Genomic DNA, 19,465 nt, shown 5'->3' on the forward strand with positions numbered 1-19,465 from the left:
TGTGTTGTGTGAAGAAGTATTTTCTTATGTTTGTTTTAAACCTTTGCTTATTAATTTCACTAGGTAATCCTGGTTCTTGTGTTATGTGAAGGGTAAATAACACTTCCCTATTCACTGTCTCCATACCATTAATGATTTTATAGAGGTCTATCATATTCCCCCTTAGTTGTGTCTTTTCTAAGAGGAACAGTCTCTGTCTTTTTAATCTCTTCTCATATGGAAGCTGTTCCATACATTTAATCATTTTTCTTGCCCTTCTCTATACCTTTTCCAATTCTAATATATCTTTTCTGAGATGGGGCGACCAGAACTGCACACAGTAGTCAAGGTATGGGCGTACCAAGGTGTGGGCGTAACATGGTTTTATATAGTGGCATTATGATCTTTCCTGTCTTATTATCTATCCCTTTCCTAATGGTTCCTAACATTGTGTTAGTTTTTCAACTGCTGCTGCGCATTGAATGGAAGTTTTCAGAGAACTTTCCACAATGACTCCAAGATCTCTTTCTTGAGTGGTAACTGCTAATTTAGCTCCATCATTTTGTATGTCTAGATGGGATTATATTTTCCAATGTGCACTCCTTTGTGCTTATCAACACTGAATTTAATCAATTTCAACATTTTCTTGCCCAGTCACACAGTTTTTTTTAGATCCCTTTGTAATTCGTCAGAGTCTGCTTTGGACTTAACTATCCTGAGTAATTTTGTACCATTTGCAAACTTTGCCACCTTTTTCCAGATCATTTATGGATATGTTGAACAGCATTGGCCGAAGTACAGATCCTTGGGGGACCCCACTAGTTATCCCTTTCCACTGTAAAAACTTACCATTTATTCCTACCCTTTGTTTCCTATCTTTTAACCAGCTACTGACCCGTGAGAGGACCTTCCCTCCTGCCTACTTTTCTTAAAAGCCTTTGGTGAAGAACCTCGTCAAAAGATTTTTGAAAGTCTAGGTATACTATATCCACTGGATCACTCTTGCCCAAATATTTGTTGACCTCCTCAAAGAATTCTAATAGATCGGTAAGGCATGATTTCCCTTTACAAAAGCCAGGCTCACACTTCCCCAACATATCGTGGTCATCTATGTGTCTGATAATTCTGTTCTTTACTACAGTTTCAACCAATTTGCCTGGTACTGAAGTTAGGTTTACTGGCCTGTAACTGCCATTATTGCCTCTGGAGCCTTTTTTAAAAATGAGCATCACATTAGCTATCCACCAGTCATCTCGTACAGAGGCTGATTTATGTGATAGGTTACACACCACAGTTAGTAGTTCTATACTTTCATATTTGAAGTCCTTCAGAACTCTTGGGTGAGTACCATCTGGTCCTGTGACTTATTACTCTTTAGTTTATCTATTTGTTCCAAAACCTCCTCTACTGACACCTCAACTGGGATAGTTCCTGAGCTCTGTCACCTACATAGAATGGCTTAGGTGTGGGAATCTCCCTCACTTCCTCTGCAGTGAAGACCAACGCAAATTATTTATTTATCTTCTCTGCAATGGCCATTTCTTCCTTGAGTGCTCTTTGAGTGATCTTCCTGGAGTGATGATCCAGTAGCCCCACTAATCGTTATGATTCTAGCACATTTTATATACAATATGCTATTACACAGGGCATATTACAAAGATTACACTGTAAATACATCATTTTTATTTTGCACATTATGCATCTTTCTTTGGCCTTTTTTAACACTGTTGACGAAAATTATTTTAAAAGCATCCCTCTAGTGGGCTATGTACAATAATGAATAATTAAATTATAGCATTAACATAGCCTGTAAATATTATCAACAATGCATTTGAAAAAAAAGCACAAGGACTTACCAAATGAACCATACAGCTCCACTATTCTCTGTGGGAAAATTTACCTTATGTTTAATTTTATTCCTTACAGTTGAATTAAGAATTAATTCTATATGCAATTATAGGACCAAATTCTGATACCATTACTTATTAATACTACTTTACAATACACATATTCTCACAATACTTGCACAGTAAGACACTTCTCAATGTGAGTCTGAGTTCATAAAATTAATATTATTCTCTTCAAAATTAACATGGGATATTTTAAAATGTAAAAGTGACTTAGAAATTGATATTATTTAGTTGTGTAGAATAAAGTCATTGTTGATAGGTGGAGCAAGTAAAAATGTTTTGAAGTATTTAGATACTGTATCTGTTAATCAATATTTAATGCTTTTAAATTCTTTTTGATTTTATTAATATATTTAGAATCGCACAAGCATCCATTAAAAAGAAGTACATATCTCTTGCTCCAGGCATTCCTTGACAATTTCTAAGTATGCAGGCATAATACAGTCCACTCCAGTAACTATCCATTAATTGTTAATCTAGATATCAACAGCAACAGGAAATTACACACCAGCAAAAATCATACTGAAGAGCCCCTGTTAGAATCTCCCCATTCACTCACAACTAGGAAAAACAAATGGTACCTGCTGGTCCAAAACCTAGTACTTTTACAGATAAGTGGGAGGAACAAGTCCCAAAGCTGAGGCGCTCTGGTGGAGAATGCTCTGCCAGCTGCCCCCTTTCTCTTATCCAATTAGGGCTGTGGTAGCATGGCTCAGGAACAAAGGCAATATCTGTAGGTCCCAGGCCCTACAAATTAGGGCTTTAAAGGCCAAAAACCACATTTTCCATTCTATCTGGTACTTAATTAGGGTAATTTCAAAATGCTGGCAATGCATTCTCTGGCAAGAAGTACTTCATTACAAACCAGTTGTCAAATTCTGCGCCAGCTTCAATTTCTGGATAAATTTACATTGTAGGTCCATGCAGAACACATGACTGTAGTCTAATTTGGAGGTGACAAAATCATCAATGACAGTTTCAATGCCCGCCTCTGACAGAACCTCCTACCCTTATGAGGATGGGGAAAAGAAAAAAAAAGTCGAGCTAGCCATAGTTGCTAGCTGATTTTCTAGTAGCAGGTGAGAGTCCAACTAGACTCCTATATTTCAGCCCAGCCCTAAAAACTGGCAGGCAAGCCAGCTCAATCAAAGGGGGTGACATTATTTCTGCCATCTCTTCCGATGGTTTCTCCCAACTGCCTTTTCCAGACTATCTGGCAACGTGCTGAAATATTACAACCAGTATACATCTGTGCTACATTTGAGAATGTGTTTTCAAAGTTATCTGTAACACTTCAGATTTAATACCTTTATTCCAATAGGGAAGGTAGTAATTTGGGAATGTGATGCCTTTCCCAAGAAGCATTTATTTCATTATAGACAGTCCCCTACCATACACCTGTGGCTTCCTGTTTCACCATTCCCCATGATGATCTTTTAAATATTGATCTTTATGTTTTATTGTAATAACACTAATTTCAACATAATTCCAAAACTTATCAAAATATCTGAAACTGCGATTTCCCTGAAATATGTCAAAATATCACTGATCTACTCTGGAACAGCAGAATGCTCGTTTCACTTATATTCTGTTTTGAGATATTTCCACTTGGTTTAAAAAGCTATTTTAATTCAATGTCTGTCATTACATTAGTGAATCACAGAGCACTATAATTCAGATCCTATACATGCAATTAACATTCCACATTAGAAAATTAGCAGAGAAAAATCTAAAATAATATATCTGTAAGCTGGTGGGCTCCTTCACCAGTCCAGGAGAGAAACAGTGCCACACCCAAGTCTGGTTAAGAATCTTGCCTCAGAGCACAATATTATTACACAAAGACAAAAACTCATGAAAACAAAACAAAGCTATTCCCCCGACCAACAAGCTACAATCACCAGAGGCCTTTCCCCTTCCTTCTTTCAGTCCCAGAAATAGAACACTGCTCTCCCCCACCCCGCCGCCCCCCGTAAGCATCTGCTGAGTCATGTGACAAGCAGAAAGCCCTTAACTCGTTTCCTGGCTGTTTCACCCTTTCATGAGACTATTATGAGGTCAAGGAAATCAAATTGAAGTAACATTTGGTCTGAAACTCTAGCTGGATCCTGCTGGCTTGGTCACGGCAGGAAGGAAGAAAAAGGACTAGATTTTGCCCATTAGAGAAGGTGCAGTTGACTGTGTAGATCCCAAGAAGTACATTCCAGTATGCCTTCTGTCTTACCCGTGACAATGGTGCCTCCTAACCTTTGTATGGTTTCCCATAAGGACATGCTAGAATTACAGCCCCAGCACTCAGCGGCGCTCAAGTCTGTTTCCAAGGTGCTGCCAGAAGAAGGTAGAGAATATGCAGAGACATGACTGGAACAGATAGCTTAAGAGGGGAAAGTATGCTGCATCCCTTAAAAAGGTATGGCTGTTTGCATTTCCCCAGACCAGTCAGGAGCTCTGGCAAGCATTCTGCTTCCTCCCCACCCTCAATGGGGTGAGGTGCCTTCACACTGCTTTCAATGCACGGTTGTGCCTTGAGGGCTTGATTTAGTCCTTGGCGTCTACTCATTTCTTATTGTGGCAAAACTCCTATTGATCTCAATGGGAGCAGGATCAAAACCTAAAACAGGTTCCAATGTAAAATGCAACTTTTGAGATATTGCTGAGCATAGAACAGTAGCTGTATTTGTTTATATAACCTCAGCACCTTTTGCGAGTATCTGGCTCATTTTTCTCTGGAAATAGGAAAGATGTTACATAAAGACATTCCACCCTGTTCTAAAATTCTGCAAATGTAAATGAAATGATCTACTCATTTATGTGTCATGACTCTGACTCATGGAAAGACAAAAAAGGTCATTTCTCATTTAAAAAATCAGGGTGTTTATTCTGAGTCCTTCTGATTTGAACATCTTGGCTAAGTGATTTACAGTTACCATAACGTCTAACTACTGGATCCACAATTTGCTTCAGAAGAACTCCTGAACCAACAAAAGTATCTTTCAATTTGGTTATAGCTGTCCTTTTTATTATATAGTAAGCACAACGATTAACTGAAAATGAACCATTAGACTGGATTAGTATAGTTGGATTTAACCTGGCTAAAACTGAATATGATCCTGAGTCAACAAATAAATGGCTTAATCATAGAGCTCCATTCTTTTTCATGTAGGTGCGACTGTGCAGAAATGTATTTGATATATACATAATAATAACTGATAAGACGTAGATGGGGGAAAGCACAGAACTGAGAGAGACATTTTATGAGTTCACATCTAACAAAATATATAGGCACTAGAATCGAGAGTTTCATCTGTCATCTTAATGTGCCAAACAGCTTGGTTATTTTTCCTGCTGGTCACTATACCTTACTAATAACCTAGGATATATTTAAACCTTGGATTCATGCTTCACCTGGGTTTATTTCTTTCTGCTTATTGCCTGCTAAAAATGCATTATGTTGCAGAATGCTGTTAACTTTCAAAGGTTTCATTAATCCAAATCAGAGTTTAAAAGGCACTGAGGAACCATCAATCAATCAATCAATCAATCAATAATATCTGTTATGCCAACCTATTCTTTGTGGGAAAAGTTTCTACCAGATATTCATTTAATTTATCCTTCACATTCTGTCCATTTAGCTCCAAATCAGACACCTTCTAGGCACATTGCTCACTTTCTACAAAGCTCTTTTCTGGCACAACATATATTGACTATTTAAGTGAAGTACTAAATTCTGAAAATAATGCTGAAAATAGGAATTGACTAAATTGACTGCCAAATTATAGCAGGTGAATATCAGATTCAGACTCTCAAAAAAGTTCCACACTGACAGCCTGATCCCAAACCCACTGAAGTCAATGGGAGTCTTTCCACTGACTTCAATGGTCTTTGGATCATACACAGACACTACAACCCTTGAAGTACAGGTATAACTTTACTAACACGAGTAGTCCCACTGACGTCAGGGGTCTAGTCACATAAGTAGAGTTATGCACACCTGGATCAGAATCCTCAGCATAGCACCAATGGAGCTATGTTGACTTACACTTGCCAAAGATCTGGCCTGTTTGCAGGATCAGATCCTTACAGCCATAAACCAATTGAAGCTGTGGGTACTCAGTCATTCTCAGAATTGGCAGCGCTTTAGGGACCAAGACTTTACTTATGTGCAAAAAGTTACTCATGTGCTTAAACTTTGCAGAATGGGCTATTAGTCATGAACCGACAAAGAAGAAGAAACACCAGAAATTGAGAATGAATCAAATAGTTAATTTACTTCAATGTTACCAAGTTGTGGTTAATTATTCTTAATACCAAGAGTAATATAAACACAAGAAACAAACATCTGTCCAGACCTATGAGCATTTTCCACTAGCAAAATTACTGAATTATAAAAGAAAAAAAATCCCTTTTTGTACATAAAATTAGAACCAAAATTAGTATTCACCTGCAGTTCATACGAGGTTCTTAGCAGAGAGCATCATCTTAATTAATAAATGATAAAATCTTTAATAGAGTTTTTGCTTCAGATCACCATAATGGAACAGAAATATTTTATTTATATTTCAAATTAAATAAAAAAATGCACTGAAAATAAGCAAGTGATTCACAGATAGGTTCATCCTTTACCTCTAAAGACACTTTAACCCAAATTTAGATTTTAATTGATCTAGATGAGATTGTACTCCATTGAAACCGGGGGGATAATAAGACACTTCAATTGCCTTGATCATCTTTGGGGATTTTGTACCTCATATACAACAAAGCTAGGAAGTGCATTTCTTAATGGCTGCTGAGCTTTATACATAAGTTTGGTGCTTTATTCTCCATGGGGTATGGCACTATGTGTGCAGCAGATTGCACTTTGACAGATGCAGCTGTATCATAAAAAGGCCCTTAGCATTATTAGCACTGGTAGTTCATATATATCCATGAGCTCTAGGATTTCATAAAAGAACAATTAAAATGTTTTTGAGAGTAAAAAACGCCCCCAAGTCACTTACCTCCCCTACGCCAGTCTGCAGAATCTTCAGTCCAGTAGCTTTTTCAAGCTTGTATTTGTTGACATCTGTTAGAAAAATTAAGATACAGAGACTTAAGGAAAAGCTGGGATTTTGATGAGTCTGCAGCATTCACTATATAATCAAGCTTTTTTTCCCCCTTCCCAACAAATTCAATATAATTGCTGTTTATCTTATTTATCTATGGTATATGTTTCACTCATAGCAACACTATTATTGAGCCTTTGTGTCATTAATCTTTCATTATTATCTAAAAGAGAAAGAGCAAAACCAGATGTGTTTACTTCAATATACTACACCTCCTTTAGTTTCAGAGTGATGGAATAGCACAATATAAATCAATCATACCAACTCTACAGTGGGGATGGAATAAAATTAAATTGAGCCTGGACCAATCAAATCTTTGGAATCCACCCGCCCCAAAAAAGACATTCAAGGATGTCACATGAGGCGGATTCAATCTCCTCTTTTTGAACACACTTCCTTCTAGCCCTCTGCCCCAGACAGACTTTTCCCCCTAGTTCAGTCCCACTCCTTGTGATAAACTCTTGACTTCCTTTTCCTGTCACATCAGAAGGCCCTAGTCTTCTCCTCTTTAAGCCCCTTCCTGGTCCCAACACACCCCTGTAATGTGAGCAATATTTTATTATTACAATATTTATATCCCACAGGTGTGAATAACTTTATAACAAATTACCCCTGCTTTGCAGATAAGGTAACTAACTAAATTGTTCCACAATCTATGAAGCCCCCCTTTAAATGAACTAAGCCAGTATTTAATTGAGATTTTTCCATTTAACACTTTCCACACAGCAGGCATTGAAAATAAACCAACAAAAAAAAAACAAGCACAAAACCAAATAAGTCACTGAAGCAAATCAAATAAGTCTGTCTGAATATAGTAAACAGTCACCCCTTTCAGAAAAGAACATTTTAAGTGCTGTAGTTACAAATTACAGCATTACAGCAGACTATTTTCATGGGCAATGTTTAGTGACTTTATTTGTTCAGGGCCAGATCCAAAGTGCAAGTCAAATGAGACTCCCACTGATTTCAACAGGCTTGAATCAGGCCTTTAGAGCTCATCTTCATTTCCTGTGTATGCATCATTTCTATTGATTCCAATAGCCGTTGTTTGTGTCCAAGGAATGAAGAATCAAGTCTTCAGCTAATTCCAGTTAAGAACATGTGGTGAAATCCTGGTCCTACTGAAATCAGTGGGAGTTTTGCCATTGACTTCAACAGGGTCAGGACTTTATCCATGGATTAAAATAGAGAGGAGATCTAGGTCCGTCTTTTGGATGTACATAACTTTATTTTTTATATAGGGTACCTCCCAAGGTGATGGTCCCAGTTAAAACCCCTATCTAGAAAAGCACTTAAACACACTATTTGCTGGACTGGGACCTAAAATGCAGAGAAATTAAATACATTAGATTAAATATTGCTATTTACTGTTTATATAATGCTTTACATCTTCAAAGTGCTTTAGCCACATTAACTAATGTGTTTACCCTCACCATGCCAGAGGGAGTTTGTTAAGTAAATATTGTTATCTCCACTTTCCCCAGAGGGAAACTTGAGGCAGAGACAGGCAGGGACTTGCCCACTCCTGTGCAGAGGATCAGTGCTTGAGCCACGTTTAGGATTTTAGACTTCTTAAACCTGATTTTCAAACTGCAGACCTGCGCACATTGATATGCATGCCATTACGGTATTTCCATATGCACATGGACAGGTAAGTGGCCACCTAGCATGTGTTTGCACACATACTTGAAACATGCCTATTAGCAATGCAGTTTTGCAAATATACATGTAGGGTGGGGAACTGCTTGAGGGGGGCTGTAATTTGAGCTTTTGAGTTGCTGGGTTTGTGGGTAGTGAGTTATATTGAACTGAACTGCTGCATAGTAGTTACATTTGGGTATTAATTTTCTTGTATCCTTGAGTTATTTCAAGGGTGCCTACATTGTATTGTATAAATCTAAATAAATCACTTAATCAATCATTGTAATCAACCTCCATTTTTCAGCCTCGTGCTCGTTCTCCTGCACCATGCTGCCTCCCACCTACACATTCATTTATAGCATGCACGTTCAAAGCATTTTTATGCCAAATACAATAATTGAGAAGAAGCTTTATAAAAACAGAAAACTCCACAGGCTGTGTCAGAGCAACAGAACGTCCAGCAGAATGCGTTGTAGTTCACTGTTTGTACATGATAAATAAGATGACACAGTATAGCAGAAATCAAATAAATGCAGTACATGTGAAAAAAAAAACAACAAAAAAATCTCATATGGTTCTGTATGGCATCTACACTTAATAAGAAAACGTTGGGCCTGTTGTATTTATTTTACAATGTATTTGGCCAGGAGGTAATTTACTGATTTTTCTTGTCTTCTTCCACAGCCTCACTATCACTGAAGTTATTTTACTTTCAATAAAGCATACTTAAAAACCACCTTTACAGCACAATTGCCAGTTGATATAGGCCAAAACACAAAGAACAGCTCTTATGTTATCGCCATTCAACTCAATAAACCCCTGCCAAAATTGAAACCTCCTAGGGTTGCCAGGTGTTCGGTTTTCAACTGGAACACCTGGTCAAAAAGGGACACTCCCCAGCCTGGTGAAAATGAGCAAGTGAGTGAGGTTGAGGGAGAGTGAGTGGGAGGGGGAGAGGCAAGGGTGTTCAGTTTTGTTTAGTTAGAAAACTGGCAACCCTTGAAAGGCCTGATTAAATCCCATCTTGAAAGTGGCCAAACTCAGGCTTTGACAGAATGCAGGAGAGGGCCCTCAGCAGAACCTCCTGATGTTCAGTTCTCGACACTTATAGGAGGAGTTTTCCGGCTGATTTTAAATCCTATAATGGGGCACAAAAGGAGAGGTAGTCTTGGAAACAGAGGGGCCCCAGGCTATCTAGTGTGTTATAGATTATCTATAACATCTTGATTTGAACCCGGAAGTGAACAGGAAGCTAGTGCAAAGATTGGAAACTAGGTATTATATGCTCAGTATGCATGAACCCACCTCAACAGTGGGTTTTCCAATAGCTAAAAATCAAGGTGCTCTTTAAGTTTAATTTTCCCGTGCCTAAATTTTTAGACACACAATTTTCTATTTCTTAGGAGTTCAGCAACCAAATGTCCCGTCCCCTGTCCCTCCCCCACCCCCCAAATCCCTTGGAGTTGTGAATGTAAACTGCATTTGTCCATGCTATCAGGTAGAAAGACACCTAAATCCTCATCCTGCAGCCCTTGTGCACCCATGAAAGTTCATCAAAATTTTAGGTACAAAAAGAATTCAGAATCAAGCCCTTAAAGCATTCTGAATTCAGAAGAGATTTTGAATGACCAAAACCTCAGGTTTATGAGAATTCACACTACAATTAAGAAATTCACACTACAATTAACCTAAGAAAACAGTGAATTTACCTTTCACACACACACACACACACACACACACACACACACACACACACACACACACACACACACACGTAAAAAGGTAATGTTCAATTATATTTGGTGTTTATTAAAACATTTCGAAAGTGAAAATTATTGTATAGGTTCTAAGCATATTACAATGTTTACAAAATTGTTCTTGTTTTATTATTTATACTCAATAATATTTTTAAAAATTCAGGCCAAAATTTTCAGATATAAACACCTAAAGTTTGGGGCCATATTTAAGCACCTAAATAAAAGTGACTTGATTTTCAGAGCTGTTGACAAATTCCACTGAAGTCAGTGGCAGCTGCAGAGCTCGCCGTCCCACTGAAGAAATCTGACCACTTATTTAAATGCCAAAATATGTATTTTGGTACCTAATTTTAGCTATCCAAGTTTGAAAATGTTGGACCTTAGATGTGTAAATGGTTAACCAAAATTTTTAAACACAGAGGACAGGGCATCCAAAAACAGGGATGGAAAACTGAGCCCAGATATTTAGAAGCACATTGAGAATCCTCTGAAAATCTGACACTTGACATTTTAGAAGCACTAAATGACATCTAAAATCAGCATCATCTCACTTTTCTTTTATTTCCATGTTATCTACATATTGGTAGATATTTATTTTGCAATTTTTTTTTAAAAAAAGGAAAGAAGTAGCTGCAGACAACGCCCTATATTTCACATTCTAACAGTTATTTTTATAGCCAATTTTTAAACTCCTAAAATTGTAACCGAGGTGTGACACACTCATCAACAGAGAGGCACTAGTGGAAACTGCTATAAAAAAAGTCAGTGAGCAAGCTATAAATCCCTTTTTTAATCTTCTACTGAGACAAAAAGGGTTTCCAAACACACAAAAAAGAAGTCCTTTAAAATTAAATACACTAGATGAAGGATATGCAAATTACCTGAAGAAGCGGAACCCTATAATGTTCTCAAAATTCTGCAATAGCCTATTTAATTAGTATTTTAATTTATCAGAATAATTCTTTGCACTTGACAATTTATGCAGTATTCCATATAATTAAGTACGTAGCTACAGTGGAATAATTTTGCCTACTTTCTTTATACTGGTTATTTTAACCTGAAAAAATCTGTGCAAGTCTCTTCTGTGATCTAAATTACAATGGGGACAACTTAATGGCTTTGCTCTATTAGAGAGCACGATGAGAGTGTTACTGAGTGTTTAAAGGTAGAAGTTGTCACTGTTTCTAGACCATGGTAACCTGAAAGGAGGTCTGATGCACTTTGAACAGCATCGTTTATTTCTTTTAGCACAGGTCATCTCCCACTGATATAGTCAGGAATTCTTCAGAGGCAAACATATTTTATAGTTTATCATAGGCAGGGCCAGCCTTAGATTCTACGGGGCTATATGAGATGTAAGCTATGTAGGTCTCCGTAATTTGCATAGCAAATTTGTGAGGGGGAGGGGTTGGGAGCAGATGGTTCAGGTATACTTACTATATAGCAAGTAGCATGTAACCTACATGGCCAAAGCACTGCCTGGTTCTCCCACTGTGCCCCTGGGAAGGGAATTTTTGCGAGGGAAGCAGATCCATAGGGATTTCCTCAGATATTCCCCTGCATCTTTCCTTTGAGTGGGCCACCATTTGTCCCTGTCCAAGGAAAACAACATTGCTAAATCTGAGAGGGGATCTGTGGGAGGCGAGGGCCACCCATACAGAGATCCTGTGACTTTGGCATCCAGCACATCGTCCCCAGCAGCACCTTGGCAACACAGTTTCAGTGGCACCACACTGTAGGAACCCCCCCCCAAACTGCAGTGTCTCCTTGGGAAGGAGAAAGGAAAGGAAGGAAGGAGGGTCCACACGAAGGGATACAGTCTAGGACTACTTTCTCTTTTTGGGAGATGTTCACTGGGTGCAAGGGAAGAACACATGTTCCCATCTGAGCCAGCCCCATCACCTCCTGCCCCATCTCCACTCCCTTCCCTGTATGCCCAGCATGGACCCAGGCTGTGTAGAAAGCTCTTCACAGGGCCTGGGACTGGGGAGGACAATGTTGTTGGAGCACACAAGCCTCCTTTCCAAGCATGTGTGGAGAACCCCTCCGTCCACGTATCACAACCTGGCCCCATGAAATAATAGCCTGAGAATGTATTTATTTTCATTTTGCCAGACAAGTCCAAGCAGCTGGCTGTAGTGCTGCTTAGCCACCCCCTTGCCCCCAACAGTGTTTCAATATAAACAGTGTTTCAAGGGAAATCCTATTATAATATTTGGGCACCTCCCCACCTGTCAAAAAGAATTAAAAGATTCCAGAGGTAGCCTGCTTTAGCACAGGAGATGTATTTACTAAGACTGCAGTGGCATTCACACCATTTAGTCTAGAAGAAAAAAGGGACAGAGGAAAAAAATCCTTGACATTTCAGCACCCTCTGGGCCTTTACTTCCCAGAAGAAGCTGAAATGTTAGGGGGTTTATTTCTCTCTCTCTTTCCTCCGCTGGACTAAATAATACTTGGCATTTATATGGTTCCGTTCCTTTCATCTGAGGATCTGAAAGTGCTTTACAAATATTAAGCAATCCTCACAACATCCCTGTGGTACATGTTGTCTGACTAAACCTTGTTTGCATTGTAAAAGCCAGTAATCCTGTGACTGAAATCAATGGGACTATTCAAGTGAGTAAAACAGCAGAATTCAGTTCATTATTCTGAATGTACATATGGGTAAACTGAGGCACACAGAGGTTTCAGGGTCTCATCCAAATCCCATTAAGTAAACAGACTCCTTTTGACTTCAGTGAATTTTGGATCAGGTCCTTAGACAGCACAATAGCAATTGATACATAGAATGATATATACACAGTTAGAGATAGGTGTTCTCACAAGTGTCTACAGATTGATAATTTGCTTGTGCATGAAATTCAAGGTTGGATTCACTCTGCTTTGTTTAAGATCTATAAATGGTACCTACCAGAGCACCTTCTGCCAACCCACTATTCCAATACCTTCTATGTACTGAGGCCTTTCCCCCTAAATCTGAACATTTCCCTGGACCCTAAATGAGGGTATTCTCAGGAATTCATTCCCTGTTGCGATTTGACAGAGCCGAAATTTGTTGTCGTACAGCACAAGGTGCTATTTCCTCTGGCTTTTGCCTGGGCGGGTGACCATGGTGGAGCTGTGTTTCACTTTTTTGATGGGCTAGGGAATTTTTCATTTCTTTTTTTATTTTCAATATAGTCTCTGATTTTGTGAGACCATTAACAAACCCCACATCTTCCTTAAAACAGAACTCAAGTTATGCATAAAGCGTGATGAATAGATTTTAAGGACAGAAGGGACAATTATAATCATCCAGTCTGACTTCCTAAATAACACGGGGGGGAAGGGGATGGCTGCCTGGCAGGCCATAGAATTTCCTTGAGTGGTTCCTGCATCAAGCCCATAACTTGTGAATGAGGTAGAGCTTTGAGAAATCAGCTGTCACAGGAAGGACTGAAATATTTTGATGACTTTTTCTTAAAAAAAAAAAGTCAACTTACAGTTAAGGAACAGATTTAGCCCAATGAGAGGAAAAATATCTCACTGGGGTATCTACTCACTTACAGAGTTAGAGCCTTTAGGGTCCACATGTTGAAGTTTTTCTCTACAGCATGAGGGCTAGAGAAATACTTTTAATAAAAACAAAAGCTGATTTTCATGTGATTCATAGATTCATACAGTTTAAGGCCAGAAAGGTCCATTATGTCATCTAATATACCTCCTGTAAATTACGGGCTATTCAAATTCACCTGGTCACTCCTGTGGTGAGCTTGTGTTTGACTAAATCATAGCCTGTTTTTGGCTAACGCATATCTTCGAGAAAGTTGGGCTTCCTGGAGTTGGGGCTTAAAAACACCAAATATTGTGAGACTCTAGGAGTTTCCAGCTCTGAAACTGTCATTTTTAGATACCAAAAAAAGCTATTTTATAGGGGTTTAAGGTTTTCTTTGAATCCTGTACACTTAGCCTAATGTTATCTAAAGCATCTGGCTTTACATGCAAAAGCATATGAAAAATATTTTTAGTAAATTATTCTAAATCTCTATAACATTTCTTTCTGACATATGCAGTAGATACATAATACAGGAGTGTGATTTAGCCTACAGGTTTTACTGAGACTTATTGTGGATTTCATCACTCATCAGTAAGTGCCAAACCCAAATGCATGCTCACAAAATCTTTATTCCACATCACAGCACCACATATTTCACACATGATATATAACACGCAGATATAAATGCACAAAGGCATGCATGTGTGCATGAGCACATGCACAGAGCACGTCTAGTATAATATAAACTGGCACAATACTACATATAGCCCAATGGGTTTATGCAGTACTACCACCAACTTCAAATAATAAGGGAATCAATCTGGGAAACAAATCCTTAGAGCACAGAAAGTGAAAATATGACATCATTCTATTAAGGGCTCTTGGGGTGAAGCCTTGTACCCTTAATCCCTTACTCTAATTCTTATTCAAAAAATACTACAAGCAAGTGGCATTTCCAGCAAGGACCATACAAAATAGATACATTTAAGATAAAGTCCAAACGTACACCACCGCTGGGGTTTGGTTTCATCGGTAATTTAGATATAACAGTAATGAAACAAACACAGGCAAAGCTTTCTTTTCAAGTGTAGCTGTTCCTCTTCTGTCCCAGCCTCTATTTCTCTTTGCCTCAGAGAATGAGAGAGAGGCTTCTCTTATGTCATCTCTGGAGCTAATAAGATGCACCTGCCACTGTTACTCAGTAGTAATTACCTTGCATCTTCATGCAGGGTTCAAGTACCAGTCATCAGGGTGACCCAGAGGAATTCTGCATAGAGATACATGTACTTCTGAGTTTACCATCTCTTACAAACACAGGAGTCCTAGTCCATATTCATAAACCTATTTTTAACGATACTGCATATTTTATCCCTCTTCCTTGCCACAAACCTGTTTGAATTAAGGCTTAAATTCTAAGTAGCAGCTTTGTGAGTTGTACCTGGTCACTGCCAGGGTAATCTCAGGCTCTTTGCTTTACTGCTGTTCCAATCTCCAAACTCCAGGATGCAAATAAATAAATAAATAAGTAAAAGTCACAACATGAACATCCTCTGTGTTCCAGCTTCAAATGAAAAACAACTGACTCAAACGGTCAGGCACAAAGCTGAAATGCTTCCTCATCCCAAAACCTAAATGTTGATTTACAGGTTACAAGCAAAAGCTGTTTTAACTCTTTGTTTTCCATCATAACTGGGTGAATAAGTGAGATCTTTCTATTCTGTTATCTCTTTGGTAATGTTTGGCTAACTGGCAGGCAGATCTGAAATGGAAATGGTTACATGGAAGTTAAGCCACGTGATAATACTAGTGATAGCCTGGTAAATGTTATGCCAAATCCACTTTTCAAGTCATTTTTCATATGATTTTAATTAGATGTTATTTCAATCTGACTTGCATATCAATGTTTCGTGCATCCAATATGTTCGGGTGATTTTTTCCCACTACTCCTTGTTGCCTTGAGAAATTTAAAATATAGCTTGCATCTTCAATTTTCAGTATACACATGCTGTAAAACCTACTATAGCCAATCAAACTGACAGGAGAAAGGTGAAGTTTAGGCACTGTTGCTGCTCTTAATACAACTGATACCTTGGCTTCTCATAGTCCTCAGTACAAGACATACTACAGCCAAGGCCATAAGTCTACAATAAAGGAACTTTCCACTAGTTTCACTAAGCATCTAATTAAGTTTAGTTACATGAACACAACCCCCTGTAAGGTCGGTACTAGTGCACAGGTATCTATAAAAGCAGAAATTGGCTGTGGCTGAGTAGCTGGAAACAGCTCCCAGATATATATTTTAAATCAACTGTCTAAAGAAAAAATGTCTTCTCCCCACCCTAAATATGGAATTCCCCCCCAAAAAAATTCCCCTGATCTAACATGCAGGACAGATACTATTTAGTTTTGGACCAGTAAAATTCTGATATCTCAGGAACCTACGGAGTTCTCTCTTTACATTGTTAACAACTATAATCTTAGGTACGTAACTGCATGTATTTATTTATTTCTATTCATTTAAAAATAATTGCTTTAACTAGCCCTTTGAAATACAAATACATTGTTGTTTTTAAAAAGTTATTTTAGATTAGAGGAGTTTTAAATGTATTAACTATAATTTTCATCTCCCACTGGATCCTGCTCAGTTGGATTCCATGGTGATGAATACAGCTGGCTTTACAGGTAGATGGACACAAAAAATGGTCCAGTCCTCTTAAAAAAATCCCTCTAAACATTGCTAAAATAGACTTTATGTAATATATACGGCACATATAGCATATAGGATGGTTTTATGTGAAGATTTTATAGGCACTTGTTTGGGATGACCTGAATAAGTCACCATAGACTCATAGACTTTAAGGTCAGAAGGGACCATTATGATTATTTAGTCTGACCTCCTGCATGATGCAGGCCACAAAAGCTGACCCACCCCCTTTCCTTTGACTCAGCTGTTGAAGTCCCCAAATCCTGTGATTTAAAGACTTCAAGTCGCAGAGAATCCTCCAGCTAGCGACCTCCGCCCCATGCTGTGGAGGAAGGTGAAAAACCCCCAGGGCCTCTGCCAATCTACCCTGGATGAAAATTCCTTCCCAACCCCAAATATGGCGATCAGTAGAACCCCGAGCATGCAGGCAAGATTCTCCAGCCAGACCCTCATTGACCATTGATACTATTTACCAGCGATGGCACGCTGTTGATTAATTGACTAATTGATTTTACCACTCATGTATAATGCCAAGTTCATTCTGTCTAACCTCTCTGACACCAAAATATCATGTATTCTCTACATTACACACAGAACTATATAAAAAGCTTCTGTAGTTCAGGTTACATGAGTGTTTACATTCTAACTTTCAGTTTTCAGTTACTAATAACTTGCAGATAATGTCACTAATTAGGGGTAAATTTTCCAGGCATTGTCTCTGTCTGAGCAGGGTTTTATTTTTTAAAGTGGGAGCAAAAACTAGGTAATTTGTTTTGGGGAAAAAAAAAAAAGGAGAGTCAACCAACCAACCAATTTTCCCCATTACAAACATTTTCTTCCAATATCTTTTGAACACCCCAGCAGCAAAAGACTGGGAGTACAAAGCTAAAAACTGGTAAATATCCTTCTCTTGGAAAACCAGTTAAGTGTTCCTGTGAAAACTGGTTTTGATTTGGCTGAGTTATGAGAATTTGAAAAATACACTTAAAGAGTGTATAGAAGATTTTTAACAATCGTAATTATATGTTTAATATCTGTCATGCATGTTCTGAGCAAAGGTAGAGAGCAATGTGCATGCATGTTTTGCTACTTAACTGCTTAATCGAATATATATTGACTATTTGAAGTCAATGAGAATGTCTTACAGCATTTAGAGAATAATGCAGATCTGTGTAGAAATTCTTGCCTCTTTGTGTGGAGGTCATTGCATGGAATAGTGGATTATGTACCAAAATATGTATCTCTTTTCCTATATTTTATCTTTGAAAAAAACCTACGAGAAATGTAATTGAAAAATTTTAAGGAAACTTTAAAGTTGCACTGTTAAGAGCTCAGAAAGTCAGGAAAATGCCATAGACAAAGCTATACCCAATTGATTCTGTATTAGCAGAAAATGGAAAAAAAGTTGAAGAAATGTCCGCCTCACCTCCAGTTCTCATCAAATTTCACTTTAATGAAAAAAAATTAACCATTTTCAATGCAGCATCCAAATTTTAATAATTATTTTGAGCCTGAAACTGGAAAAGAATACAGCAGCATGAGTGTTGGGGCTAGCAGACAGTCTTCCAGTTGTTTCATGGGTTGCTTCTTGGATCACAGATCAATGTTAAGATTTTAATTGTAATATCTGATGACCTACATATACTGAATCCTAGGTAGCTTAGCATTAAACATCTTGCATTCCATATTAACCTTTTTGATTAGGAGATATGACTTGTCCCAAGAGACCGAAAGGTAAAAGATGGTACCATCTCTGCCATTTCCAGCTATTCTGAGTGTTGGAATACTCCATCCCCTGACCTAAAATGTACCAGGAAAACTGACATTCCATAAAATGAGCATAAGGTCACAGGGTTTGTCTGTTTTTAAAGTTTTGGCATACCATTATAATATGCTTTAACTGTTTTCCATTTGTTTATTTTATCTATAGTTAAGATTTAAACTGATTGCTTTAACTTTGTATTTCTAGTGATTAAAATGCTACAGTGACTAGGCACTTAGCAGTAATAGCAGCTAATCAGCCTTGCAGAGTTTATCATATGTTCTAGAGCAGCTTATCTGTTTTTTGTTTCCAGCTGAATGTTCTCTGTTCATATATATTTCATTTCAATTCCTCATTATCTGTGCTGAATCACCTTTTTTGTGCTTTGGTGGTCTCATTCAGGGGATAAAGAATGGTCTTCTGATTAAGACACAAGCTTGTAAATCAGAAGGCCTGTGTTCTATTCCTGGATCTTTCAAAGACTTTGTGTATGACCTTGGATAAATCACAATCACTTATTGCCTCATCTTGCAAATGGGAACAATAATATTTACCTGTGTAATGTTTATTCCTGTGTTCAGTTTTAGAAACTTCCAGAAACCAGCCAGAGGAATCATAGAATAGAATCATAGAAGATTAGGGTTGGAAGAGACCCCAGGAGGTCATCTAGTCCAACCCCATGCTCAAAGCAGGACCAACACCAACTAAATCATCCCAGCCAGGGCTTTGTCAAGCCGGGCCTTAAAAACCTCTAAGGGTGGAGAGCAACAGAGGGTCCTGTGGCACCTTTAAGACTAACAGAAGTATTGGGACCCTCTGTTGCTTTTTACAGATTCAGACTAACATGGCTACCCCTCTGATACTTGACACCATGTAAGGGTGGAGAGTCCACCACCTCCCTAGGTAACCCATTCCAGTGCTTCACCACCTTCCTAGTGAAATAGTATTTCCTAATATCCAGCCTAGACCTCCCCCACTGCAACTTGAGACCACTGCTCCTTGTTCTGTCATCTGCCACCACTGAGAACAGCCTAACTCCATCCTCTTTGGAACCCTCATTCATGTAGTTGAA

The 19,465-nt window shown here is 38.3% G+C and overlaps 1 protein-coding gene across 1 annotated transcript in view; it reads right to left on the reverse strand.

Annotated features, from left to right (window-relative positions):
- The window catches only part of PTPRN2 (protein tyrosine phosphatase receptor type N2), a 960,120-nt gene that overhangs the window by 292,747 nt on the left and 647,908 nt on the right, over positions 1-19,465 (reverse strand). The window contains exon 12 of the mRNA XM_034760012.1: positions 6,887-6,951. Within this exon, the coding sequence (XP_034615903.1) occupies positions 6,887-6,951 (65 nt within the window). The remainder of the gene's footprint in view (positions 1-6,886; positions 6,952-19,465) is intronic.

Source organism: Trachemys scripta, chromosome 2, assembly GCF_013100865.1.
Source record: "Trachemys scripta elegans isolate TJP31775 chromosome 2, CAS_Tse_1.0, whole genome shotgun sequence".
Lineage (NCBI taxonomy): Eukaryota > Metazoa > Chordata > Testudines > Emydidae > Trachemys > Trachemys scripta.